At 47.5% G+C, this 13,951-nt stretch overlaps 1 protein-coding gene across 1 annotated transcript in view; it reads left to right on the forward strand.

Moving 5' to 3' along the window:
- CD58 (CD58 molecule) overlaps positions 1 to 13,682 on the forward strand; it is a 41,369-nt gene extending 27,687 nt beyond the window's left edge. The window contains exons 4-6 of the mRNA XM_072769638.1: positions 2,839 to 2,913; positions 5,559 to 5,595; positions 9,849 to 13,682. Of these exons, the coding sequence (XP_072625739.1) occupies positions 2,839 to 2,913; positions 5,559 to 5,595; positions 9,849 to 9,858 (122 nt within the window). The 3' untranslated portion in view covers positions 9,859 to 13,682. The remainder of the gene's footprint in view (positions 1 to 2,838; positions 2,914 to 5,558; positions 5,596 to 9,848) is intronic.
- Positions 13,683 to 13,951: the final 269 nt, after the last annotated feature.

The raw sequence follows: 13,951 nt of genomic DNA on the forward strand, positions 1-13,951 counted from the left end.
GTCTCTGGTGAGTAGTTCACACTGGAGAAATACGTTTGGCATTTCGTCGGCATTTAAAACTGTGAGACTGGGTGAGATCACCTAGTGGGCAGATAGGACAGAGCGCGGGCTGGGACTGAGTCTCGGGGACTCCAGCATTTAAAGGCTGTTGAGAGGATGAGGGTCCAGCCGAAGAGACTGACAAAGACCTCAGGGAAGCAGGAAGAAAACTCAGCAATGTGGTCTCTCGGGAACCAGGTGAAGAGGGAGTGAGCACCTGCCAGCACAGCGGACAGGTTGTGGAAGAAGAGCAGAGTTAAGAACTGTTTTACTGTCATTGTCATCTCCCCTGAATATCTGCTGTCCCAAAGTGGTGGCAGCATCTGACATTATCCCATGGGAGAAAGGTTTTTGGAAGAGACTAGATCAAGTACCATTAGATTTGGCTGTTTAAAAAAAAAAATTTTTTTTTTTTTAAGTATCAGTGGCTTGGGGCACCCGGGTGGCTCAGCTGGTTAAGCATCTGTCTTTGGCTTGGGTCATGATCCCAGGCTCCTGGGATTGAGCCTGGCATCGGGCTCCCTACTCTGCAAGGAGCCTGCTTCTCCCCCTTCCTCCTCCTGGTTTGTGCTCACTTTTTCTCTCAAATAAATACAATATTAAAAAAAAAAAGTATTGGTGGCTTAAAACTGTACGTAACTTCTTGCACATTAAAAAAAACTATATATATCTGAAGGCAGGCAGCCCGGGGCATATCATTGCCTGATGAAGTCAGAGGCCCAGGAGCAGCTCGGCTCCTACTACCTTCCCCACTATGTCAGGCAGAAGGATCCAGAATGGGGAGACTTTGGAGAAATCCCACACAACCCTTCCTCCAGCTCGATGCCCGACACTTAGTCACGTGGTCAAACCTGGCTGCGAGAAAGGCCGAGGAATGAATCTTTTAGTTGAGTGATAGTGTGCCCAGCTGAAAATCTGAATTGTGCTACTAAAGAGGGACGAATGGATAGGGGGCGGGACAAGGGGGTAACCAGCAGTTTCTGGCCAGGGGCCTCTCAGATCAGACAGGTGTGTGACCTCCTGTTGGTTCTAACCCACCTGTGTTCCTAATAAGAGGAAAGGGTGTGTGTTCACATTCTCATGCTCATGGATTCATTCACTTGCCTCTCCCACCCACCTTCTCTTTCATTCCGGTGCTTGCCTTAGCGACCCCCCCCCCCGGCCCCCCAGCAGTGCATTGTGATCATTTTGCCATATGCTTAAGTATTCCGCCTTTGGGTTTTTAGTAGCTGGATAGAGTCCACCTTGTGAATGTGTCATACTTTTCCATTGAAGACATTTAGGTTGTTTTGTCTTCTTGATGCTGTCAGGAAAGCTGCAGTAAATATCTCTGTGCCGTTTTTTTTTTTTTTTTTTTTTTTTTTTTTTTGGAAGGGCACATCACTGATCGTTTCTGTAGGTTAACATCTTAGAAGTAGACTTGCAGGGCCAAAGGATCTTAGGAGAGTCATCAGTAGCATCTACTCAGTAGGTTGATGGTGATAGCGAATAGCTATTCCCAAGGATATTAACTCAGTTAATGCTCACAACTGTCCAATGACATAAGCATATTGATCCGTCCCGTTTACAGTTACCCCTTGAGGAAGCCGAGACACCAAGAGGTTAAAGCACTCTCTCAGTGTTGTAATGGTTCAGTGAGACTGTGCGCATATCACTTAGCACGGTGTCTAGCTGCTTTAGGACGAACTATTTTACTAAGGGCTTATTATACACAATGGCCAAATTGCCCTACCAAATGCGTGCTGCTAAGTTAAGCTGCCATAAGCAGTGTGGGCTAGCTGAAAACAACACTCTTACTGTAATATTTGCATCTTCTAAGAAATAACACTGGGCTTGCTATGGGTCAGCCTTGTGCAAGTAAGTTTATTTATAAATACAGTTGATTCTCTTTATTTGGAGTAGTTGTGTGTCATAAAGTCACTGTGAACACAGAATTAGTGAATACTGGGATGCCTGGGTGGCTCAGCAGTTGAGCGCTTGCCTTCAGCCCAAGACGTGATCCTGGAATCCCAGGATCGAGTCCCACATTGGGCTCCCTGCATGGAGCCTGCCTCTCCCTCTGCCTATGTCTCTGCCTCTCTCTCTGTGTCTCTCATGAATAGATAAATAAATAAATCTATATATAAAAAAAAAAGAATTGGTGAATACTGAACATTGCTTCTGGGAAATGCAGAGTTAGATTCCTGCAAGCTTCTGATCACACGTTTTTGGGCAAGAAATCAATAAATGACCTTGTTTTGTGTGTGTTTCTATTTAAAGACCCCTGACAATTTATGTATTATTAATGCATTAACATTAGACTCACAGCCCTCAGCACCATGACTTACGCCTAGATGAAGAATATCTAACGCACATATTTTTTTTTATAAGGTCCATCCCAGCCTTCTTGCACTTAGGAATGCTAGACAGCACTTCAACACTATGTTTGGGGCTGTTTTAGACAGTGAAATAACCATCAGAACGCACAAAAGTGTGGAAAATGTGGCACTACACAGACTAGGATAGGACACACGTTTCCATTGGAGGAGAGGATACAAGAAGGTAGAGCATTGCCTAGTTTGACCTCCTCTGGGGACTTGCACACCTGGAAATCAGATATTCCACCATCCCGCTGCACGTGTCCTCCAGGGACCATGAATGTGCTATGATTATTGGCGTGGGGTTGACACATTTTAATAAGTAGGTGTATTATAGATATAGAATCTGCAAATAAGGAGAATCAACTGAATCTCGTTCTGATCAGTCCAGCTAATTGTATTTCTTTCTTACTGTCTTCTTTTTTTCTTTTCTCTTTCCCAGGGAATTCAAGGAACAGATGGGCTATACTAGTAGTAGTCATAATTATAGCAATAGTTACAGTTCTGCTTATAAAAGGTACGTATACTTTCTTTTTTAAAAAAATAAGTTTCAAACTTGAATTAATTTTTCAAAGGCCAGGAAATTAATAGTTTGGAGACAAAAACAAAGTCTGAAATTTTAGGTGTTTTGAAAGAAACCAAGCCTTTTGTTTTTGTGTGTGTGTGTGTTGCTTATTGTCCAAGGTTGCTGGGGTGCCAGGTTTGCCAAGATTTTGCATGACCTTAAAGTGGAAGGAGCCCTCAGGACATGGAACACAACTGGATGTCCCACGGCCTCCTTATATTTGTGGTCTGCTTCAACATTTATTACATCTCTGGACTCCAAACTCAATTTTGCAAAGGCCCTTGCTCTTGGCTGCCAGGGCCATCCTTTCCATATCTTCTGGCCCAGAAGGAAGTTCCGGGGAGGAGGCAGCTGTTAATGGGTTTGGTGACTTGGAGTGGGTAATAATGACCCAGTATTACCTTCACTGCCTTCCTGAGCCATCCTTGGTCCCCTAGAGATGCAGGCCAGCCTGGAAGGCAAGCCATGTGCCCTGGAGGTCTGGAGATCTGTTCCCCTCCTATTCTTTCCTGGTGACAAGAAGCCCCTCCTCAAGTCCCAGAGGACACAGACCAGGCTGTAAATGTGAGGACTAGATGTTCTTGCAGCCTGGACGCTCTCCATATCAGCTTCCTCCAGAGGGCTATTTGCAGGACTGATGTGTCACTCCCACAGGGAATGCTGAAGAGGAAGCTTTTAGGCACGTGATGGCATGTAGGACCCATGTCATCTCACACTCATGTCTTGGGCCACGTTTGCCAATTAGACCTGCACTGTTCAGTACCATAGACACTGGCCACGCATCATAGTTTATTTTTTTTAAGATTTTATTTATTTATTCATGAGAGACACAGAGAGAGAGAGAGAAAGAGAGAGAGAGAGAGAGAACCAGAGACACAGGCAGAGAAAGAAGCAGGCTCCATGAAGGAAGCCCGACGTGGGACTCGATCCCGGGTCTCCAAGATCACGCCCAGGGCTAAAGGCGGTGCTAAACTGCTGAGCCACCCGGGCTGCCCCGCATCATAGTTTAAATATAAAATTCAATTAATTGAATTTAACTTAAAATTTCTTTCTTCATTTGCATTATCCACATATCAAGTGCTCGGTAGCCACAGAGAGCTAGTGGCTACCATAACGGGACAAGCCAGATAGAGAATTCCATCATTGCAGAAAGTTCAATCGGTCAGTGCTGTCCTAGACTTCTGGTGGCCCTTTGCCACTAGAATGTGGTGCCCCAGGCATCACATGTTTCCATGTTATAGGTTGCAAATACCACAAAGATCCCTAGGTGATAGATTACGAGTCAGCTGACTCTCCTCTAAATACAATATAAAAATCAGCTGAAGAAAGTTTTGAGGCTTCATTACTAATGAGTAAAATACTTGGGGAGCTCAAATGTCTTTGTAAATAAATATTTTTAAGCCCCAGACAGCAGCATCATTGTTAATCATCATCACCTGAACAGATTGGTCTCCAGAAACCAAAATCATTTTCCACTCACGGTGGTTGTGGGTGTATCACCAGAATACCTGAACGAAAGAAAGATGGTACTGAGTGCACACATAATTCCAAAAAAGTTGGCTGATTTAACTAAAAAAAGAAAAAAAAGTCCATTCAATGGAGAGAAAATGACTCCCATGATCAGTACGGGTAGCACTGTATAACCTGAAAAAAAGGTGTCTTGAAAAAATCCTTACATGAGCGGCTTAAAGCCATAAATTGGGAAGAAGTGAGGCATTCAGGGTGGAGTTTTCTGAGGGGGTCAGTGAAACATAATCAGCTCCAGCGTCAGCTGGGGTCTCCAGACACTGGTGCAAGTTCCGCCAATCCTTTGGCGTAGGCCGCTGGACGGCTAGTGTGGCTCCAGACGAGGGCCCTTGTCTGTGATGGGAAGAAACTGATGTGTACGCGTGTGGAAGCCATATCTTACTGTTCAAAACCACGTTGACTGAAATGGTAGCCATGAGTCACATGCAGCTGTTGAACCCTTGATACATGGGAGTTCGAACTGAGATGGGCCGTAGATCTAGAAGACGCACTGGGTTTACAAGACTCAGTATTAAAGATGGACTGCAAAGTATCTCATTAGTTCTATTTATCTTGATTCCATGTTAAAATAAGAGTGCTTTGGATATGTGGGGCTACTGAATAAGGTATTTTGAACGTTATCAAGATTTCAAAATGCAAAATGAAAATGAATCTTCAAAATGAAAAAAAATTTGCAAATGAATTCCACCCAGTTCTTTTTTACTTTGTAATGTGACCACTGAAATTTTAAAATTACCTGTGTGGCTCACATAATCCCGGGGCAGCGCTGGCCCACATCATCCTAGGCTGCCCTTCCTTTTTAGCCTTCTGCATGAGCTGCTGCAGACATACCCATTCTCTTAGCAGTGTTCGGTTTTGTTTCTATCACCTAATAACCAGTGTTGGGAGACCTCTTTGGACCGCCTCTGTAGTTAGCTTGACTGAAGCATTTAGGAGAACAGGAGACCACCTTGATGGGGCTGTGGTTTAGAGTGCTCCAGATTCAGGTCTTTCTCAAGCAGTTAGTAAATAATAGATTTTAGCTTTGCTTTTCAGTCCTTTAACTGTGATGAAAATTTCTTTGTTTGCAGTTTATCTGAAATGTGGCAGAGAAACAGTCACAGCCAGGTAAGTACCCTGCAGACCGTGTGGCAGGTAAATTTTGTATCATGCAGCAGAACCAGAAGAGCCCTGATGTGGAGTGTCTACCCCTTGGGGACCACATTCTATGTATTGGTCGCTTGTCTTCAATGGTAACAAGTCCCATCAGCAGAGACACCCACCACTGTTTCTCAAGCACCACCTGTGTCAAGCACTGGAGGAGACACGTCCCATGTGTCACCTCCTCATACCCTCTCAGTGGGCCTCGCACGGGGGTGTCATCACCACTTGCTTTCAGACAGCGACTACGAGAAGTCAGTCCCGTTGCTAAGAAGCAGTCAAGCTGGGATTCAAATCTGGGTCTTGCGACACCAAGGGTTAGACTGTCCGCCCCCTCCCATCCCCAGAGAACTGGATTAAGGATTGGGAGCCAGGGTCAGAGCTGAGCCTGTATCACAAACAAAAGCTAGGATCTAGACATGGTTAACAGTAAAAGTGCTTACTCAACTGCCACAAGGAGGCTCCAGAAGGACCCCTGTCCCCCGCCAGGTCCTCGGCAGTCAGGAGGCAGGGGCCCAGGAGCTGGGCTTTAGGGGATGACAGAAAAGAGAAGAGGCTCAGGGTTATACAGGGCACATAGGGAGTGACAATGTCGGTGAATAGAGGAAGCTGGGGCTGGGCTGGCAGGTTGGGCCAAGCCAAAATATTGAGAAAAAGTTGCCAAGAGATTTGTGTCATTTTTTTCTGGGGATCACTGAGGATTTCTGAGCAGAGCCATGCTTCAGACAAACCATAGGGGAATTAACAGATGAGAGACTGCAGATAGCGACACGGGTTTGTGGCCAAATGGAATAACCCAGCCAAGCAGAGAGGGCCTGAATCAAGGTGGTCATGCCAAAGCGGCCCTGGAGGGCTAGGTGTAGGAGGAAGGGTGGTAGTCATATTCACGAACACTTCAGCTGCAGGGGGCAGGCTCCCGGGGGTGGGGGAGGTCCCTGCCAGCTCATCTCTCATGGGCCTCAGATGAGTCACTTCTACTCTCTGCGCCTCAGTTCTCTTCTATGGAAAACAGGCATAATGATAGTACAGAGATCAGAGTAACCATGCAGGTAATCACAGCCTAGAAATAGCAGTGTGTATCAACAAGTTAATAGAAATAAAATGCAGAGAACAGTGACTGACTCAGAAGGGTGCTGAATAGATGCTATCATGCTGTTATGGTATGAGTATTATTATTATTCAGAGAAGAAGTCAGAAGTGACAGGGATTCTGACGCTTGGTGTGCAGAAGACGACGGCACTGGCAGGCATAGCAGAGGACAGGGCTCCAGTTTGAGAAGGTTGGTGTGCGCTGTGACAGGCTGAGTCTGGGGTGCAGGCACAGTCCTGGGGTAATGATGTCCAGCACATAATTGCCAATGTAGCTGTAGGGGCTGGGGCTGGAGCTACAGATAGGGGCACATCTTCCTCAGGCCAGTAGCTGATGCCCAGAGCATCTAAGGTCATCCAGAAAGACAAGGCCAAGGCCCTCTGCTGATGGGCAGAGGTGGAGGAGCTGGGGGGACAAGGCTGGGAGGAGAGTCAGGGCCGCATGCTGCTAGAGATCCTCAGGGAGGGGCACTGAGTAATCAAGGCGAGGAGAGGCTAAGGATGGGGATGGGTGGTCAAGACCCTTGGCTCTGCCGAGCAAGTTGCTGATTTTCATGAAAGCCACTGGGGTCGGGGGTTGGAGTGGGAATGAGGAAGAACTGCAGCCCAGCAGCAGGCACCTGTGTGCAGTGGGGCCCGTGGGCTCTGAGGTTCCCCTTCTCCTCAGCTCCTGGGCAGGACACGTCTAGTTACCAGGGAAGCCGGCTATGGCAGGAACCTTGGGGCAGCTCTGTGAACCTCCCAGTGAGGCTGTGAGAGGCTGGTGGGCCAGGAGGCCATGGGGAGGGGGCTGGAGGGGGTTTGAGCAACAGCAGGTGAGGTGAGGAACAGGTGTGCCAGCAGGGAAGTGGAGAGAGAAAGAGGATGAGGGGCTGTGGTCAGATGTGGGTGTTAAGAGTTTTTCAGCAGGAAGCATGAGTGCCAGGGGAGGGCGAGATTCCAGGGAGGCCTGTGCTGAGACCCAGCTGGTTATGGTGGAGGGGTGGCTATCGGAACCACGACTGCCGACTGGTTCGAGGAGGGCTGTGAGCCAGGGCCACTGGGAGAGGTGATGGGGTCTCCCAGAACTCATGCTCTGTTCATTCAGCACACTTTCACGGAGGTTACTCCAGTGAGGCCAGGCACGGTGTTAGCTAATGGCTCGAGAGCATGGACTTAGGGAGGCTAGACATTGTATGGGACTCAGAGAAAGGATATGTGAGGGCTCCCAACCTCGAGAAGCTTGTGGGCACACTGGAGAGAATGGATGAGGACACGACCAGCTCAAAGGGCTAGGCACGGAGTCATGGGCCAGAATGTGTGATGTGGACGGTCAGGGCTGGGCAGCCAGCCAAGGGGAGGCCAAGACACCACAATAATCATGAAGACTGTGAGAGGAATAGAACGTGAGCTAGATCTTCAAAGCAGGGGTAGAATGGAAAAGGCAGTCTAGCTGGGAGAGGCAGCAGAGGCAAGGACATGGAGGGGAACTAAATCCTCATGGTCTATTTGATGGAGAGATTGGCCCACGTCACATCAAGCTGAACAGGTGGCAAAAGATTGAAGTCAGGGGCCTTAAGATGAAGTGATATGGGAATAGGGAGCCATTGTAGGTTCTTGAGCAGGAAGGTTCTGAAAAGCATGATGAGCACTGCTTCGGGGTAATGAGTCTAGGAAGGTAAAAGTGACATCTGAGGGTGACATCCTGGGGAAAGACCTGGGTAGCTTGGGGCTGGGCATAGAAGCTCACACTTCTTGGTGCATTTTTGCTTACTATTCAAATTTTGTACTTTGTGTGTTTCCTACATACTACATAATAATTTTTTAAATTTAAAGAGCCCATGTGGCTCAAGGGGAAGTTCCCTAAACTCTCTTTTTAAAGAGTTACATGTATAGTGGAAGAGTAAGGGTTGGAAGAGAAGTGGGGGAGGGGACAAGCAGAACCAGGAGCAAAAGCTAAATTGTCACATCTCTGTGAGGACAGTGTCTAAAAGAGCTAGCCCCAGTTAGCAAATATCCAAGGACAGCCAAGTAGATCTCAGCTCTCTGAGGGAAAATGGACATGGTATTGTACCTCTTACCCAGACAGCTCAATGTCGGCAATTTCCAGGAGTGCTGGTAGTCTCTGTTTTCGTGTAAATGCCTGGAAAACAGGTCACAAAGTCAACCAAGTTACAAAGGGAGCAGAGAGCCCCGTTCTCTGGGAAGACAGATTCGCAGTCTGCGGGGCCATGTCTGTACCTGCTAGGTGAGCTGGAGAGGCAGGCCTGATTCCTTGGCAGTCATTGTGACAGGTGTGGGCGTGGGTGAGGAGAGCCCCAGGGGCAGGAGGCTGGAAGCAACCAGGCATCTACCCCTGCACCCACTGTGCTGCTCTAAGGAGCCCTGAGCCTGCCCAGACATGTTGACAGAGCACCTCTCACTTCATCCCCCTCAAAAAATTCACAGCACCCATTTCCATGTTCTGTGAGATTCCTATCAAGGAAGACTTGTAACCAGAGATCATAAAGGGTAAGCACTAGAGTCTTTATGATCTCTGGTCACCAGTGGAGTATAGGCAATTTGGGAACTCTAGGTTCTGAAGGCTCAGCTGTGTTCTTTGGAAATTTCCATGACACCCAAAGCCATTGTAGGTTCTTGAGCAGGAAGGTTCTTAAAAGCTAAATTGGACCAAAGGTTCTGAAAAGCTAAATTGAACCAAAGCTAAATTCAACCAAAGACTGAGTTGGTTGGAGGAGATGGGGCTTAGGATGAGTGCTTAGCGCTGAAGGTAGTACTTCCTGTAGACTTCTAGCCACCATCCCAGGAGGCCCTAAGACTGGTTTCCCTCCATCTCCACTCCCCAGAGCCCTTGGTTTAGTTTGTTTTTTTGTTTTTTTTTTTTTTATTTATTCATGAGAGACGCAGACAGAGAGGTAGAGACACAGGCAGAGGGAGAAGCAGGCTCCCATGTGGGACTAGATCCCAGGACTCTGGGATCATGCCCTGAGCAGAAGGCAGACACTCAACCACTGAGCCATCCAGGCCTTCTGAACCCTTGGTTTTGATGGGTTTATGGTAAAAGGGCTACTCACATTACGGTAGGAGGGTAACTACTCTTGGTCTGCATCTTACGAGTTACTAACATGAGACCTTTTTTTTTTTTTTTTATAGCTCCAGCTGACCGGTACTACAAGATGAAATGTATAGTTACTAAGTTATTTAAATAACGGAATGGAAAGCCATCTGATTAACCATTCAAGTATTACATCATCTTCAAGGGAATTTTGGAAATTTAATCTGAAGTGGTCCCTCATCAGAATATTCTGTTTTGGAAGCAATATCACCCAACAGCCAGCATCAGTATCTATTCTATGCCTCTTACAGTCTATGACTAGATACTATAAGTGACTTTTATCTTGAAATTTTTTACTACAAATTTTATATTGCATATAAAGTTGTAAATATATGTAACTTGGTGTAAATATGTACATAAGCAGTAGGTAGTTTGGCATTTTCTTTTCCTCTTAGGTCAGAAAAATATGATCACATACCTCAGAAGGTAAAGGCTTTTTCCTAAAATCTGTCTTCCACTTCCCTTTTGTTTTAGAGGGAAAAGGTTCATTGCAGAATTGGCAGTGGAGTGAGAGAGGAGATGGGCAAGATACTTGCCATGTGCTGGGTCCATGGCTTTTGACTGAAGGCAAGAACACATGGGTCTCTGGTTTATTTTGCTGAGACCAGACCACCACCATCTAAACATGAGGAGGCTAGTCTCATTAAGATCTCCCAACTCACTCAGTATCTGGTGTTAGTTGTCACATGGGCAGGGAGACAGCAGAGAACTCTTAAAAACTGCGAAATCCCATATAAATGCAGAACAGCAGACTTGAATGAGGAAGTGGATGGCCCTGGCTGGCCCTCGGGTAGCCGTCGTATGTGCCAACATGCTAGGCCTTAAGCTCCTGAACTCACACCACCCCTGGAACTCCTGTCACATAAGAGTCTTCTGCCTAAAAGAGGAAACATCGCTTTTTTACACTAAGGCAAAGTGCATTGAAAGGAGCCCCATGGAACAGCTCTATCTGGGTCCCCTACAACTTTCAGCAAGAATGAGGTGGGGACCTGGGAGCCCTGAGTACTCCTGGGAGGACCCCTACTTCTCTGTAGTTCTCCCACCTCTGGCCAGCAAAGCTTCCAATCAAAGTTTGTATCGGGCTGATCTTGTGAAACCCTTCATTCCAGGCCCTGTGGGGACTCCCAGCACATCCTTTACCTTCCAGTATATAGGCTTCATCGCTATATGCTCTGAAAGGCCCTTTTCAGCCCCTCCAGCAACAGCAAAATTCCTTGTGTTCTCTGCTATGCATGTTCCCTTCACCTTTCTGTACTCACTGAAACCTGACCTCCCCAGGGGTGCTGCTTCCTGAGGCCCTGTCTAGGGCCCGCAGCTTTCTCTCCTGTACCCCTGGGACACTGGGCAAGAGTGCGGGCCAGTGCCCTGCTGGCTTCTGCCTGCTTCGAGCCCATGCCTCCATCCTTATTTCCAATGGGCAAACCAACCGATCACCAGCATCAGATGTCCCCCTTTTCTCGATTTTTTTATTACTCCTTAGCCTGTGGAGATTTTAGCACTAGGTCCAGAACACTCTTTCCTAATACTCCAGCCTTCAGAAACTGAGTGTGCTTTCAGAACCTCCAAACCAGGGCCTGGGCATGGCCTGCCGCAAGCACCTTGTCCTCCTCCCTTCCCAGCAGCCACCGCCCTGGTCTTGCCCCTGACCTTCCACCACCAATGCCCGCAGCCCCTCACAGTCTCCATTACAAGCATCCCGCTCCACTCTGTCTTGTGTGTCTCTTTGTGAGGGCCCCACTCCACAGACCCTGCAGCCCCACCAGGTCCTGCAAGCCAGTGACCCCACTGCCTCTCACCGGCTCACAGACACTGGGACTTCTCATTTCCCGAACCAAGCGGGGTCTCCCTGTTCATCATGAGAGGGACTCTGCTACCTTCACTCTTTTACCCTCCTGCTTATCCTCACTTGGCCAGATCCCAACCGTGGGTAGAGTCACCTCTGCTGGTTCCCTCCTCATACCTGAGCTGCTGCACAGGCAGGACAGCACAGGGCTGAGGAGTGTCATCTTAGGGACCACAGACCCCCGAGGGGTTCCCAGTGGCTCCCAGTTGGCCTTATTGCATCACCCTGGCCTGCTCACTGTCTCCTCATCTCCCTTCCTAGACTTGCAGCCCTAGGTCCTCGTGCTTGGCTACTCACCTCGCCTCTTCTGTCACCGAAAACAAAAGCATCTAGAAGAACCTCCCACCACATGTCCACACACCCAGCAGCATTGCCAACCATGTTCTTTGCCTCCCCTCTCGTGACTGAGCATGAACCTTCCATGTTCCTCCCAAAACCAGTGTCTCCCCTTGTCTTAGTCTGCTGGGGCCTCCGTGACAAACTACCATAGACGGGGTGACCTAAAAGGCAGTAACTTCTTTTCTCACAGTCCTAGAGGCTGGAAAGTCCAAGATCAAGGTGCTGGCTGCTTCGGCTCCTGGTGAGGGCTCTCTTCCCAGCTTGCAGGTGGCTGCCTTCTCACCGTGTCCTCACAGCTGGGAGAAGAGTCCTGGTGTCTCCTCTTCTTCTCAGGGCAGCAGCTCTATCAGAGCAGGTTTCTACCCCTATGACCTCATTGAACCTCTGTCACCTCCTCCCAGGTCCTTTCTCCAAATAGAGTCACACTGGGGTTAGGGTCTCAACATATGAGTCTTAGGACAAAATTTCTGCCTATAACACTGCTCATGCGCAGGACCCCCTGCCCTCATCTACTTCAGGACATCACCCTCCTTGTCCACCTCTCTCCTGCATCATCAGCATTGACCTTTCTGCTACCTCATACAAACATACTGTCATTTCTCATATCTTCAAAAAACCAAAATATTCTTGAATCACTTCCCTGCCTAGCTCTTGTCTCAGTTTTCTACTGTCTTTAACGGAAAAGTTTCTCAAAAGAAATGATCTGTACTTTTTTTTTCTTAGTCCTCTCTTATTCTTTCTTGAACCTGCCTCCATCAGGCTCTCTCTCTCTCTCTCTCTCTCACTCACACACACACACACCCCACTGCTTGCAAGATTACCAGTGATACTACACACACACACACACACACACACACACACTGTGGTATCTGGTGGATAGTGCTCTAGCCTCTTCTTGCCCTGCTTGTAAGCAGCATTTGACTCAGTGGAGCACCTACTATATACTGAGCACTTTGTAGGCACTAGGTTCTATGGGGTATGTGGGAGGCAAACAGATTTATGGATGCTTCTGTTGAGTGCACTCAGTCCTAAAATGGAAATATATACAAAGAACTAAGGATTATAACCATATGACCCAACTATTCTACTCCTTGCTATGTACTCAAGAGAAATGAAAACATTCCACACAAAAACTTGCATGTGAATGTTCACAGTTCATGATTCACAAAATCTATATGTCCATCAACTGATGAAAAGATAAATGTGGCATATCCATACGATGGGATAGTTGTCAGTATAAAAAGTATTGACGGTCTGAGGGTGCCTGGGTGGCTCAATTGGTTAAGTGTCTGACTCTTGATTTCAGCTCAGGTCTTGAACTCAGGTGGTGAGTTCAAACACCACGTTGGGCTCCCTGCTGGGTATGGAGCCTACTTAAAAAAAAAAGTAATGAGGTCTGGTATGTGCTATAATATGGGTGAGTCTTGGAAACATGCTCGGTGAAAGAGGCCAATCCAAAGAGACCACCTGCTATTTAATTTCCTCCATACAAAATGTCCAGAAGAGGCACATCTATAGAGCCAAAAAGTAGATTCTTGCTGGCCTAGGGTTGGGAGAAGGATATTGGGTTAGGGGAAGGAGTGACTGCTGATGAGCATCTGGTTTCTTTTTCGGGGGATGAAAATGTCCTAATATTGTACTAATTGTGTAACTGTGAATAGACTAAAGCCATCAAATTGCACACTTCAAATGAGTAGCTTGTGCTGTGTGTGAATTATGTCCTAATAAAACTGTTATTGTAACAAAAAGAACTAAGCAATTAGAGGAGGGCTGGCCCTGGGAAAGGCGGCAGGCAGGGGGTTCCTCTCCCTGAAGCCGGGCTTCCTCATCAGCTGCCTCAGCCCTGGCTCCACACTGGAGGCTGATGGATGACACAGTTGACTTCCCTGCCCTCAGCCCTCAGCACTCCGACTCCATCTTCCCCATTCCGCCTGGGGCTGAGAGTTACCGGAGATCAAA

This window comes from Canis lupus, chromosome 12, assembly GCF_048164855.1.
Source record: "Canis lupus baileyi chromosome 12, mCanLup2.hap1, whole genome shotgun sequence".
Lineage (NCBI taxonomy): Eukaryota > Metazoa > Chordata > Mammalia > Carnivora > Canidae > Canis > Canis lupus.